The sequence below is a fragment of the Solanum tuberosum genome, unplaced genomic scaffold (genome assembly GCF_000226075.1).
Source record: "Solanum tuberosum cultivar DM 1-3 516 R44 unplaced genomic scaffold, SolTub_3.0 scf00096, whole genome shotgun sequence".
Lineage (NCBI taxonomy): Eukaryota > Viridiplantae > Streptophyta > Magnoliopsida > Solanales > Solanaceae > Solanum > Solanum tuberosum.
This window is the reverse complement of record NW_006239025.1, coordinates 198,385-212,630: the sequence shown is the minus strand read 5'-3', so window position 1 is coordinate 212,630 and position 14,246 is coordinate 198,385. Positions and strand designations below refer to the sequence as shown.

The 14,246-nt window shown below is 36.9% G+C and overlaps 2 protein-coding genes across 3 annotated transcripts in view; one reads left to right on the top strand and one right to left on the bottom strand.

Moving 5' to 3' along the window:
• The window catches only part of LOC102586600 (choline transporter-like protein 2), a 6,491-nt gene extending 2,300 nt beyond the window's left edge, over nucleotides 1-4,191 (top strand). The window contains exons 3-10 of the mRNA XM_006348180.2: nucleotides 260-405; nucleotides 811-994; nucleotides 1,626-1,699; nucleotides 1,781-1,894; nucleotides 2,005-2,361; nucleotides 2,518-2,778; nucleotides 2,941-3,168; nucleotides 3,813-4,191. Of these exons, the coding sequence (XP_006348242.1) occupies nucleotides 260-405; nucleotides 811-994; nucleotides 1,626-1,699; nucleotides 1,781-1,894; nucleotides 2,005-2,361; nucleotides 2,518-2,778; nucleotides 2,941-3,168; nucleotides 3,813-3,998 (1,550 nt within the window). The 3' untranslated portion in view covers nucleotides 3,999-4,191. The remainder of the gene's footprint in view (nucleotides 1-259; nucleotides 406-810; nucleotides 995-1,625; nucleotides 1,700-1,780; nucleotides 1,895-2,004; nucleotides 2,362-2,517; nucleotides 2,779-2,940; nucleotides 3,169-3,812) is intronic.
• Nucleotides 4,192-4,454: 263 nt separating this feature from the next.
• LOC102578212 (putative nuclear RNA export factor SDE5) lies at nucleotides 4,455-14,211 on the bottom strand. Of its 2 annotated transcripts, none has more exons than XM_015309134.1 (12): nucleotides 13,972-14,211; nucleotides 12,231-12,866; nucleotides 11,813-11,838; nucleotides 10,850-10,927; nucleotides 8,937-9,007; nucleotides 8,549-8,805; nucleotides 7,780-7,865; nucleotides 7,587-7,643; nucleotides 6,981-7,048; nucleotides 6,782-6,888; nucleotides 6,639-6,706; nucleotides 4,455-4,988 (listed from the first exon to the last, which is right to left on the bottom strand). In XM_015309134.1, exons 2-12 carry the CDS (start codon nucleotides 12,835-12,837, stop codon nucleotides 4,854-4,856), a joined length of 1,560 nt encoding a protein of 519 aa, XP_015164620.1. In that variant the 5' UTR covers nucleotides 12,838-12,866; nucleotides 13,972-14,211; the 3' UTR covers nucleotides 4,455-4,853. The 2 variants fall into 2 exon arrangements, with proteins under 2 accessions (XP_015164620.1, XP_015164621.1); XM_015309135.1 differs by having other exon boundaries at nucleotides 12,231-12,838.
• Nucleotides 14,212-14,246: the final 35 nt, after the last annotated feature.

Genomic DNA, 14,246 nt, shown 5'->3' with positions numbered 1-14,246 from the left:
TGCATGTGATACACTAGGAAAGGATTACTATTATTAGGATTATCGCGTTAAGAGTTTATGGGGAACACATACGCCCTAGTTTCTCTCTCTCATTGATAACAACAAAAGTTTGAATCTTGTTCAGTGGTGACTTAACAACAATCAGTTATTTGTTACACAACCTCCCCCCCCCCCCCTCCCCCCCTTTCTCTATCTGTTGGAAGTTCAAGTGTTTTGAGATGTTTAATTTCTTTTTCAATATCCTAACCTTTTGTGACAGTTTATTGGAGCTGTCAGCTTATTTCCCGTGCATCAAATGTATCTTTGCGGCATTGGAGGGAGATGGGTGGTGTAAACATTGTTGAGGACATCGCAGTTGATAAGTCTATCCATGGCTTAATTAACTCTCGATCTTTGGTCTTAAAGGTGGAGTGACTTAACACTTCTCTTGTTTTTCTTGTAAAGTACTCAGCTAGAATGTTTTCATTGAAATTTGCCGGGAGAAAATGAGACACTCAATAGTATAGTTGTAGATTGCTCGTTTGATTGGCTGTAGATGGCATTTTCTCTTGGAACTGCATCAGGAAGATTGCTTTTCATATCCACAAATTCTGCGAATTCTTTAATTCAAACGGTAAAAGTGTAACTCATTTTCATAAATAACAAATGTGTTTCATTTGACCTGTGTCAATGGTCTAACGATGACTAAAACAAGAGAACACTGAAATGCTCAAGTAACACATATTATAACAATGTGCCTTAATTGTATTCTCTATGGTATCACATTCTTTATTTAAGAGTTCGAAATTCACATTTGAGTTACATTTTCAGAGATATGTAGCTGATGTTGGCAAGTCATGGGGAGTGTTGATTGTTTGTGGAGGAATTTTGCCAGTTTTTCTATCAGTGATATGGCTTTTGATGATTCGTCACTTTGTGGCTGCAATGCCTTGGATAACTGTCGTCCTCTTTAATGGCCTCATAGTTTCAGTCACAATGTTCTACTATCTGAAAGGTTAGGCACTGTTCCCTAGTGTTTTCCCTCTGTCATTACGTAATAATTGTAATTCATGTCAATTTTCAGTTCTATGTCCAAGTTGTAATTGGGATGTAGTACCCTCTGACAAACTTTATACTTTCTATTATTAGTTCTATGTCCAATAGTCTCGTAACCCTGTTAGTACTTGTGATTCTGGCTTTTTTATTTTTCACACCCCTTCCCTGGGGTTAAAGAAAACTAGACGACCTTTGTACTAAGAGTGATTCATGGGAAACATAACTTCTTTCCTTTTTCTTCCATTTTCCATTCTCCATGGAGTTAGTCGAGGTGTGCAAAAGCTAGCGCAAACAGCACATTTATCAAACAAAAATTAGTAAAAAGGCTGATAAGATGCCTATTGTTTAATGTATGCTGCACTCTTTTGCGCCTATTCACCAAGATAGATACTTTTCCTGATGTAATCCTTTCTTTCTTTTTGATAAAGCTCAAGTCTTTCTGTCTTATGCAAAGATCCTTCATTTTATTTTTCCTACCGTACGTGAAGATTTCATCGTAGTCCTGCATTATATCTTATGTTTGTTGTGTAATTGAACATCATATATATTCATTGAGTATACTAACAAAATTATTCTTCTTTCCTGTCCAGCTGGATGGATAGGGAACGACTCTATCTCCCCCATCATTGGTGAACATGATCCGTATTATCATGTATCTGCAAGGGTATGCTCAGTTTCATCATTCTCTATGTAATAGTTTGCTTTTAGTTTGCTGTACCGTTAAATCAGATTATCTGCTTGGTAGGAAATAAGTCATCTCCATGCTGCTGCTGTTATCATGACTGCTGTAATGATTATTTCGGTCTTGTCATCCATCGCTATAGTGCGACGTATCCTTATGGCTACTTCAGTCCTGAAGGTAAGTCCATCTATCCACCTTTTTGAGCCTTATGGATAGAGTATAAAGCTTCTTATCTCTAGATATATTTACTTGAAACCTGAGATTATGAATGATAATCTTAATTGCAGGTAGCTGCTAAGGTCATTGGAGAAGTACAAGCATTAATAATTTTCCCCATCATTCCGTATGCTATCCTAGCAATCTTCTACATGTTTTGGTTTTCTGCTGCTCTTCACCTTTTTAGTTCTGGACGCGTTGTCCAGAATGATTGCAACACCAACTGCTGTGCTTATGATCTTAAATTAAAAAGGGTGAGCTGTGATCGATGCTGTGGTTACAGCATCCAGTATACTTCTCATATTGCTGTTGCAATTTTTTTCCATTTGTTTGGAGGCTATTGGGCCACTCAGTTTTTTGTGGCAAGCTCTGCAACAGTCATTGCAGGCTCTGTCGCTACATACTATTGGGCTCGAGGTGGAACATCGGTGAGTATACATCCTCCTCTCATTTTCCAATTGCTGTTACTTTCTAAAAAGCTTCAGTTGTCCATTTCATATATTTTTGAGACAAAAAATTTCCTGATTTTACAGAGTATTTTGGTTATGTACTTGTGACTGATCAGTTTACTTTTGCAAGTGCAGCCAGAAATTTCATTTCTCCCAGTGCTCTCCTCTATGAAGCGGCTTTTACGTTACAGCATTGGATCTGTTGCTCTTGGTTCTCTGATTGTTTCATTTATAGAGTCTATCAGGTTTATACTTGAAGCACTCCGGCGTAAACTTAAAGTTTCTAATTCTGCACCAGAAAGTTGGTTTGGAAGAATGGTATATAATTCCTCACAATGTCTCCTGCGGTGTATTGGTTGGACCATCAAATCTGTGAATCGTAATGCTTACATCTTGGTAAGAGTACAAAATGTTGCAATCCCATTCAATGTTCCTCAACTTCTCGTTAATTCAGAACGTTAAATTAACGAGAACATGCCATCATTGTTACACATGATCTAGATTTATAGTGATCATCTTGACAGCATCAGAAATGATGGTGTTTGTGATGCTTTGCAGATAGCGATAACAGGAAAAGGCTTTTTTAAGTCTTCTGAGATTGCAACTGATCTCATTATCAGTAACATTCTTCGGATTGGGAAGGTGAACGTCATTGGTGATGTTATTCTCTTTCTTGGGAAGCTGTGTGTCAGTCTTGCAAGTGCACTTTTTGCTTTTCTCATGTTGGATACTCACAAGTACAACATTGGACATAACAAGATCTCGTCACCAATTTTCCCGGTGCTGGTAAGTCTAATTCTTTTGGATGGATTCTTCATTTAAGCAGATGCAACTATCAATTTCACAAAATAAGAACTAAGAAATAGCTCAGATCCTTTGAGGAGTTTCTGTTACCACTTTAAATGATGCAACATAGAGAAATATAGAGAGAATGAAGACGTATATATGTGAACTTCCGTAGTATCATTTAGTAAAAGTGTTCGAAGATTTCACTTGATGAGTACTTATGGTGATGATTAAGAGGTTCAAATGAGTGTGTTTCCATGAATGTGGACACCCTGTTTTGACTTAAAGGACGTGCACGAGTTTTGTAGCTTGATAGCTTTTGAGGAACATGATTCACTTGAAAAGATTCGTGCATGAGGTTCTGTAGCTTGACAACATAGATTGATAACTGTGAGGATTGGAGACTTCCAAGCTCTAGCAATCGCGGGACAATGTATAACTGCTTACTCAACTGACAATTGTAGGATTACCAGAAAGAAAATGCCACTTAACTAACTCCTGGAGTTTTAAGTCTTTAAGATGAACTTTGAGAAAGGACATCTAAGAGTCTGTTTGGCGAAGCGGTTTGGAAGCTATCCACTAGAGTTTTGAAGTTGGATAATGAAACTTCTTTGAGTCTTACTTGATTCCTGTTTCTAATGCAGGTGTGCTGGTTTCTTGGATACGTCGTGGCAACTCTCTTCTTTGCAGTTGTTGAGATGTCAATTGATACTATAATACTTTCATTTTGTCAAGATTCAGAGGAGCATCAGGGAACTGCTCAATACGCCCCTCCGCTTCTTCTCGCGACATTGAATGATCAAACTGAGATGCAAAGGCTTACACAATGATCAACGATATCTCATGCATTAGCTTGAATTATTATTATTTCAAGTGTTAATGAATGGATGATCACTTCAATTTATTCTGTGTTTTTTGTCAGTTCCTTTTCTAACTTGGTTTTAGTTATTTTTGATAGAGTTTGTATCTTTACATGTAAATAAATTTAATTCTAAATTAGATTGAGTGTCCACATTTTGTCAATCACAAGTTTGCTTTGGCACTACAACATGCGATTTTGGGTCGTTCTCCTACAATGGTAAGTTGTAGGAAGCTAAGATACTTTAGTAAATGTGCTTATAACTTTATTGGCTATTAGGGAATTAACACCCACTGCGTCCATAGGAATGTGAACTGGGAGCCCAAACGGGGAAGAACTTGAATCCGATACCATATAAAGATATGACACTTGGGCCTAATTCAACCCCAAAAATTAGCTCGTAAGAGGAGGTTTGCACAAGTCCATATAAGTAAACCACTAATTCATTCCCAACCAATGTGGGACTATAATCCACTTTAATACAAGTTGCAAACTATCATGGAGCACAACTATATAAGTACAGTACATTCAAAGTTGGAAACAGAAAGCAACATGCATAGGTAAGTCAAAGCCATTGCATGTTTCATCTACTGTACTTCTCAAATCAATTTGCAGAGTATTAGTCTTACCAAGTAAATCAATGCCTAAGTAAAACTTGTTCACCGGCTTGAGAATTAAGAAGAAAAACTAAAGGATCAAATACAAGTCTTTTTGGCAGCAAGGCCAAGGTTGTTCCTCGTGGTTATGAAAAATACAGAACCATTTCACAAGATCCAAGTTGATACAGAATTCATGCTTTAGATCAATTATCTATTCAGTGATATATTTATCGGACTCTGGCAGTTGATTTTTTAGCAAAAGTCATTTTCCTCGGATCTATCACATCCACTCTTATCACAAGCACTGTGCCATTTTCTTCCTCCGTCCATGGTATGGAATCCCTCTCCAAAAATTTAAGTACCTGTTTACAAATATCTGTTTCATACTTCTGTTTGTCCAATGTCGATTCAAGTAGACATAGAATGAAGAAAAATAATTCAATTGGACATACTATCTGGGATATGAAACAACAGAGATCGAATAAGTTCATAAATAATTTTTTCTTAATCCTACAGCATGGGAGAAAGTCTCAAGCCTAACTTATCCAAAGTCCTATACAGAGAATATTCGTGATCAAAATAATGAAAATGAGAAGAGTCAACACTAAAACATTCCCTAAACCACAATTGTTTCTTATATGTACATTTTGAAATAGATTATATAGTATAGTATTTATTTCCTAGACGAAAGAAACAATTTGGATATCACATTAATTTTCGTAACTTATAATACTATGATTGGTTACAAGGACCATAAACTAACTGACACCTCTAGTAGAGTTCTAGAAGGTGCTCGACTGTATAGTTAAATACTGTCCATTCAGCAGTGTTTCGACGTCAGAACATTGTGGTTTTCCCATTTATGAAAGATGTAGATGGAATTTCCACTTTCATATTTTAGAGGTGAAAAGATAAACTGGCATACACAGCTTAATTGCACTTAAACTTCCCACTTGTCAGATTTAAGGTCTATTATCTTCTTGAGTTACCAATCTGGAATGAATTGTTTAGACTTAAGGTCAAATTTTCTGAACCATCTAGATTGTTTAAAGGTGTCATACCGTGTATAACATGGCAGAGGCAGGAAGAATAAAAAACAACCATTTTCTTCAAATGTAATTTGTAGATCCTGCCACTCTGATTAATAAGATATCAGATAAAATTAGTACAGGGTATTCTAAGCAATTGTCCTACGCTGGAAGATTACAAGTGATGTTGCTGTGTTGTTCTCCATTCATAACTTCTGGGGTATGGTGTTTATACTGCCCCAGAGTGTGTTGAAAGAGGTTGATAGAAGATGTAGGATGTTCCTATGGGGGCAATGAAGAAAAGAGGAAAGTGAGCCTTGTAGCTTGGGATACAGTTTGTGTACCTACGGGTAATGGAGGCTTTAATATCAAGGGCTGCAGAATCTGGAATCTTGCATAAGTAGGGAACTGTTATGGCAATTGGTGGTGGATAAGGACTCACTAAGGGTGACATGAAGGATGATTCCACAGTCTGGGCTTGGTATACCCAGGGGAGATATGATCTAACACCTGGAGGAAGGTACTCAATCTCTAGAAGCTACATGACATTGTAGGGGAACAAAGGAAAATGGACACTGCAGAACAGAGATGAAACAATGTTGCACAACCAAAACACAGGTTTATTGTTAGCTAGCAGAAAAGGAGACTTCTTCAGCTAAACATTCAGGTGGATGACCTGCACTGCTGTCTTTGTGGATCTGCTGATATGGAGACATCTCAGCATCTGTTTTTTAAGTGTGACTGGTTTAAAAATATAAGGGAGGCAATGGTACAGTGGATGGGCATCAATGGCTAGGTGCTCTTAGGCTTGTATTCTATGCTGATTTGGTTTGTCAATAGTAATATTTACAGTGTTTCCCCAAAAAATTGTAGATTACAATTTTCCAATTGTCAGTAACATATACCCGTGAGAAAAATAGCAGCAGATAGACCAAATTATTCAAACATATCAGCACCAAAAAAGGAAGAAGAAACAAGTCATACCAGACGCTTCCGGGGACCTTTGGCTTCTTCAGCAGTGATCCCAACTAAGATTTTGAGATATTGAATAGCTGATAGAAGGAAAGATATCAATGTCATTTTTATATAAAAACAATTGACGAAGTCCTGTAATGACAATAACCTACACGAGAATCCACAAAGAGAAGTCAACTGAAGTTTGAGTAAGCGCACTGCATCCTTTGGCTCCAAATCGTGAAGGTCGAGTGTCACAATTTCTTTGCTGGAACTGCAACTAAGGTTGGAGTATTGGGTAAATACAAGCCCTGTAAGTAACATACATGAGTAGAGAAAGAAAAGAGAAAGGAGGACAGATTTCTGCCTAACCTGATTTCAAGAAGCTTTTGAGAGGATTGTTCATCCGTCACTTGCGCCTTCGTCATGAAAAATTGTCCCTGTTTCGTGAGAAAATTATGAGTAAAATGCCAGCACACCACCATAATGAAAATTTAAACAAGTGGATCAGCCAAGGCAAGGTCAACTTTATGGGAAGAGAACAGTTTGCACAAATTGGACACTATACCCAGCATGAATTTGGAGCTTTTTTACTTCTTTTTCCCGTGATAGGTGATGTTATGAGTATTTTCTCTTCCATTGTGCTAGAAGTGAAAGCTGTCAATGAATATTAAGAACTTGAACCTGGCATGTTACTTTGCTTTTTACTGTGTTTGTAGGCTAACTTGAAGCTAAAACCTCCCTTGATAGGTGTAAAGCAAGAAGCAAGTAAAATATTTGGATACTTTGAAGGAAGTTGACGAAATGCTCAGACTCTGACCACTTAATGGAGCTAAGATAGTAACTCTACACCACCTACTCAGCCAATACCAATCAGTAGAATATCTCATAGAGACTAGAGAGGCCAGTTATCTCTTCACTAATATTTTCAAATACAAACAGTGAAGGACACTCTACATAAAGGAACAAACACCCTACCTCTTCCAGGAATTTGCGTGCCTTATCATGATCTCCTTTGGAAAATGCTTCAGAAGCCTGGAAAACAATTTAAGTTTGTAATACCAGTCATGATTTAACATACTAAACTTTCTTCTTCTCGCTCGACACAGAATGAAGCATCTTAATGGTATTCAGATCATGAAACAGTAGAAGAGAGGTTTCCATGACTCACTGCGTTATAGTACTCTTTCATTGTAATCCAGTACTCCTTTACAGCTTTCCGAAGAACTTCGTAGCTTTCTTCATCCTCCTCACCATCTAAAATTGAAGTTCAAGAGGTGTTTACATGAGAAAATGAAGCAAAATAGCTATCCTAAAGGAGTACTGCATAGCTACGAATATCCATGCAGAAATTCAATATTTGCATACATCCTACCCTTCCCAGACCCCACTAGTGGGATTTACAATGAGTATGTTGTTTTTTTCACCAGTACATATAATATTCTAATATCTTTCTGTGAATGAATAGGGTACTTTGAGGTTTAAGTCTCTGTTTCCAAGGGAATTTTGTAAGTGTATACCTAAGACAGGAGTATACTTGCACTTGTTCCAGGCCGACATCCATATGGTTCGATATGAATGGATGTCTTTATTGGTCCAGTTAAGTTAAATGGTAATTTCACTTCCATAGAATAAAGCTCAAGGTACCTCAAGAAAAAGACGAACCATGAAGAGGGAGAGCATTTTTCTATTTCTTACTTGCTCCAACATATAGAACTTATACGATTAAGAAAAGAAAAAGAGAAAAAAAAGTTCTCTAGTTTCTGGCTGCCAATGGCAGATTCAACTGAAAAAAGAAATCTTGCCATACAAGAGTACAAAATCAATAGAAAAAAAAGGCAATTAAAAAGAAGATATGAAACCTTTAAAAAAAGCCAAATGTTACCATAAACACTTTTTCATCTGTCCAACACAAGTAATAAGCAGTTGGTGCTGCTTACTTTTTGCATCACTTTGCGGTGTCCTGATAAGAATCTGGCGTTCTAAAGTCTCCTGTAATGGTTTATCTACAACGAGATTTAATCGACTAGACTTCCCAACTTCCTTCACCGGATGAATCACTTCATCCACATCATCATATCTTGAAGTTGCAGGTACATCAAACAATGCATGCAGAACTTCCTTTTGAATCTCATACCTTTCCTGCTCCTTCATAGATAAGTTGAGCCCATTTTTAGTCTTCTCATTTGCTTTGGAACTGCATCAGCAAAAATAGAAGGATGACCGTCAATCCACAACAACACCTTGAAAATCTACGAAATCAGTTTAACCAAAAAAAAAAGAGTACTTCATGGACACTAAAATTATAGTTTCTGGAGGATAAAGTACCGGATGGCTGGATCTGTCATTGAAGATGTCTCTTTTGATGCAACTGATGCAAAATCTGAACTCTCCACAGACTGTTATATTAAATTAGAGAAAGCATAGTAAGTAAGGAAATTATTTTATGTGCTATAAACAATTTTTAATTGCATATGGAACTATTATAGAATTACCATTAAAGATAGGTGTAATACATAGATAGCCCCCTAATAGTCTAGATATTCCACTTAGCCCCTTCAACAGAGCCTAGTTTCAGTTGAAGTATATCTATTGAACACCTTACGCTAATCTGGCACAAAAGTGTTGTGCACTTACTATTAAGCGTGTAAGTGCTGTAAAATTTTACTTTATATTTTTTAAGTAACTTTTTCCTTTTATCTCTAGTTCATTTATTTTTCTTTTCAAATAAAAATCCCCCGCCCCCCCCTTCTTCTCTTTCAGGTGGTCTGCCACCCGACCACCATTTTCAACCATCACTGCTATATCCCACATGTTCTATAAACAATCATTTTTCTCATGACTCCAGTCCATAAATTATTATGCAAATGCTAAACTAGAATATTAGATTAAATAGATGAACAAAAAGGTTCGCCAGAGATAATTTTTTCCTGACAAATATCCATAAAAGTTTCAGCCAATCTTCATACTTTTCGAGTCGGGCAGAAACTTCTGGCGGAAATTTTTTTGAAAGCAAAAGGAATAAAGAGAAAAATGAGAAAAAATGGGTGGAAAGCAATGGGGGATCGAAGGAAATTTCTAAGGAGGAAGTAAGAGGAAAGGGAGGGTTGAGTGGGCAGGGGTGCGTAATAGAAACTAAGCTTTTTCTTTTCTTTTAATGATTATTTGAGTCCATATGCACATGTCATGGTTTTATTTGTCTTTCTGCCACATCATATGCGTGTGAGTTACACAGCTTTTTTTGTTTAAATTGGGGCTGAATGACACTTTTAGTATAGGTAAGGTGTTCAAATGGTCATAGGTTGAGTTTAAGTGGTTAAATAGAATATCTGGACTAGTTTAAAGGCCGTCTAAATATAATGCCTGAAAGATAGTTTGTGATCCTTACTTTTAAAAATAAATTCTTAGTGCTGCAGCACCTCAGGTAATAAGGGATAGGAGAAGAGTGGTTGGTTATATATTCCCTTTAATTTCAGAGACGGAGAAATCTGGTCTGACCTAACTTAGCAGTATAGTAGCCAACAAAATACAAAAGTAATTCCTAGAATTCAAAGGAATGTGGATATTTATATGGTGAATGAAATGAACATTATTAATCTTGTAAGCTCTTTTTACAGCTAGACGCAACGTCAAGTAGTTTAGGCGGACTGCATCACTACAGATCCAAAACTGTTTCCAGTTCTAGAGAAGTTACCTCATAGAAACCTATTTTTTATGAATAGAATCCCTAACAAAATTACCTCCCAAAAGGAATACACTGCTCATTTTTGTTGTCTGTAGTCACATCAGTAGGTTATTTAACTTGAATCTATTTTTTGAAAATAAATTCTAGTGCATATCTGGTCTTTGGCTGTTCTGTCAAGGTATCAACCTACCATGAGGATTTGTATAGATGTGGAACCCTTTTCTCAAAGCAAAACTGATCCTTAGTACAGTAGTAACTCCAGTCATTAGGACTTTTCTCAGGTCAGGTGACAGAGTGAGCATGGTGGAGAGAACAAACTGGGTGAGGAGTGAATGGGCTAAGGGGGAGGAAAAGGAGAATATAAGAGAAAGATAAGACACTATCCTTTCCTAGAATTTTATTGTGAAAAAGCTATCTCATTTTCCTTCAAGAGTGTGGCTAGGAAGCAGATTGCCTGACTAAGATCACTATCATTAAATAACTGTTCGCTTGTAAGTGATGAATCTAGTTTTACAGCAGACATGAGCAACACCAAGTGACATACAAGAAAACTTACTTTCTTGACGCCTATATTTATAATATCATCACTCTTTCCCAAAGTTGATGAGGACATATTTAGCAGCTTATCCATACTCTGCATATTCAGAGGAAAGGGGGTGTCATATAATGAAAATGCAAGGTTAGAGCGATATATAAATCTGTGTAGAGAAGTAAACCAATCTATGTCTAGTATGCAAGCAAAATTTCTGAAACGAAAAGATAGAGGCACCCAAGCAGGAACTAAAAAATTGTTGTCAGGCTGATATATTCAGAATCAGAAGATCAAACAGCAATAGCCGAGCATTGTCTTTTCTGCTTAGCATGAGAACTAAGCTTCTGCAAGTCTAGCAACAACCTGGCCTCGTCCTTCCGGCAACTATGAATGATTCCACACATGCATTGTGGTTTCTCGCCATGAAAGTTAACCACAGTTAGCAAGAAATTCATTCATCGGTTCCTAAATCCACAAGCTAATTTTAGGTACATGAGGTAATTACTTTAACTGTGATAGAGGCTTAATAGCTATTTAGATAAGTAGAATGGAGCATAATTTATTTTCTAGTTAAATGTGGACTTCATACCACATACATCAAAACTGCTTAAACTTAAGCCACAAAATCCAAACCAGCAACGGGATTAACTTTGAAAAGGACCTAGAAAAGCGTATAGCCGATCACAGTTTGGACACAAATCAAACAAAACACAGGACTTACTTTCAAGATTTCATAGGTAATAATACAAGGGAGTCGGAGAATGGGCAGGCTAGATGGTATCTGCAGGTGCTTAGAAGAGCAACTTTCACATGTATGCTTAGCATATAACAATGTGGTGCCAATTACTGAGTAACAGCATACAGAGTTAAGTGCAAACATGCATATGCTGAATGTAAACATAAAATTGAGCCAAATATAATGTTAGCATTTGATGCCTCGAAAAACACATATAAAGTATACAAAGTGGTTGAGTTGATATCACTAACCTTGTTCAAATCATAACCGCATTGACCTGCATATCCAACAACACCAAGTTAGGAAGAAGATTATCCAAAAGTTGTGACAGCTCCTAGGAATTAGGATGCAGTTATAAGCTCATAGGAATTACGATGCAGTTATAAGGAAGAAAAAAAGGAACAGAATTTAAAGATATCTGAGACAAACTGAACAAGTGAACCATCCTCAAGTTGCATTCTACTTAACAAAATCAAGTCTCAAAACAGACTATAAAGAAACATTTAACCAACTTTTGCAAGTTTCATTAGAAGATCAATGAAAAGAAGTGAAGAAAGAAATGACACAATTTCAGGTCATTGAAAGTATAAGTAGCATTACTCCATATGTCAGCACTACTTATAAAGTAATCTTACAAACACTAAGTGTAGACATAAGTAAAGTGCTCACCCACAACATCTCCAATTACACTCCTGTCAAGAGAAAATCCACTTCCGAGCATGTTGAAGAGGAACTCCTCTACAGTGCTGGGCAGGGTTTCACTCATAGCTGCAGCACCTAATGGAGCTTTCTCATCCCTTAGCTCTGGGGTTAAAAAATCATCTGCGCTTAATTTCAGTGGCTTGATTCTTGTAGAAGTTTCTGTAATTAGTGGTCTATTCGTCAGATAGTCTTTTGGGATCATGCTTGAGACAGTCCCCATAGACACTGATAACTTTTTTTGCTTTGATGACCTGGGACCAGCTCTCTTGGCATCAATCTCAGATACAGATTCAGAAGTCGATATCACAGAGTCCCCTACTTCCTCAAATTCAGAAGTCAGAGTCACAGAATCCTCTATGTTTTCTTCTAACTCAGAGTTAGTAGTTCCGGAGCTGCTAGGTTTCTGATCTCCAAGTATATCACCTGCAATAATTGGATTCCGACCTGCTTTACAATAAGCTGCAGCGATGTCATCGAGAGAGACAACAGATCCAAAGACATCGAGCAACTGCTCCAGGTTCTTGCTATCATCATCAGTAAACAAGATTGTTGAAGGAGGTGCTTCCATCTTCATCCTTGCAGCATAAGATGAAATAAGAACCGCTGATAAGAAGTAAAGAAGCAACTATATTGAGAACATCACTTATTAATCAAAGGCTTTGTAACAAATTGTAGAGTAGCAGAAACCACAAAATAAAGGAAAATGGCAGAGATTGGATGGCATAAGTCATAACAACAAGAGAATCCAACATTTCACGGATAACAGAACGTACAGAGAACCACTAGTTATGACAGGAGAAAAGCAACTAATAACAATAGTAAAAATGGAGAAATACTACTTTTTGATAAGTAAAACGGAGAACTGCTACTAACTGGTTGTTTAGATCTAACAAACAGAAGCGATCAAAGAATCACTAGTCTACACAGTGTCGTTACACTGCCATACACACGTGAAAGTAAAATCGTTTGGTCTGAACAAATGATTTACAACTGAACAGACTAATTCACTTCTCATATCATCCACAGCCAATATAATCACTTTAGTAATGCCAAATTTTAAAACTATTCAGATGCAGCATAAAAGCACATTACCAGTCTAAATTTTCAACTTCCAAAGAAAATCGTGAAAAAGGCACATTCCAAGTCTGACATTTCCACTTTCACGAAATTGATACTCTTCCTCAAATTAATGAAGATTACATTAAGCATACAACTATCACCCCTGAAAAGATGCTGACACACTATAACTGAGTCTATTCCGATGAACGAAAAAAAGAAAAGCACTGCGATCTAAGAGTCGAACTCCTAAACAATATTCATGAAAGGAATCAATACTAAACGTCTAGGTCACAAATTAAAATCAGGCATTTCATTCCATCACTTTCCACACCAAAACTTACAACTAACACAACAATGTACTCACACATTCATCCACACAAAAACAAAATCAATCGACGAAAATAACTTCCAGATGAACATTCTCAGCTTGAAATTCAAACATCAAAACCTCATCAAAAAGCAACCAATCCAAAAAATAATAATTCATACTTCTACAAATGCTAAACAATGCAAAATCCAATTCGGTTAATACGAATTACAAAATAACTTCTGTAGAACATGCAATGATAGAAATCGAATCAATTTCACAGCTAACGGAAGCAAAAACAGTGTGATTGATTATTGAACAGAAAGAGAAACGGAATCTTACTATATAAACTTGATGGCCGATGATACAGAGAGAATGAGAACCAAACGAAGTAGCTCTAATCAAGTGCGTTATCGGTTCTCTCCATCCGCACAAGGTTTTGTTCACTCTTCAGACTCAACCTCTAGCTTTTCGGAGAAGGAAAGAAGGAAGGAGAAAAGAAGAAGAGTGAGGAGAGAGACAAAAAAATGTCTTTTCTAATTATTTGATGATGAGTCGAGTCATGCTAAAAGTGCCTAAAGCAAATGGACAGGATTCTCTAAGTGTGTTTGGCAATG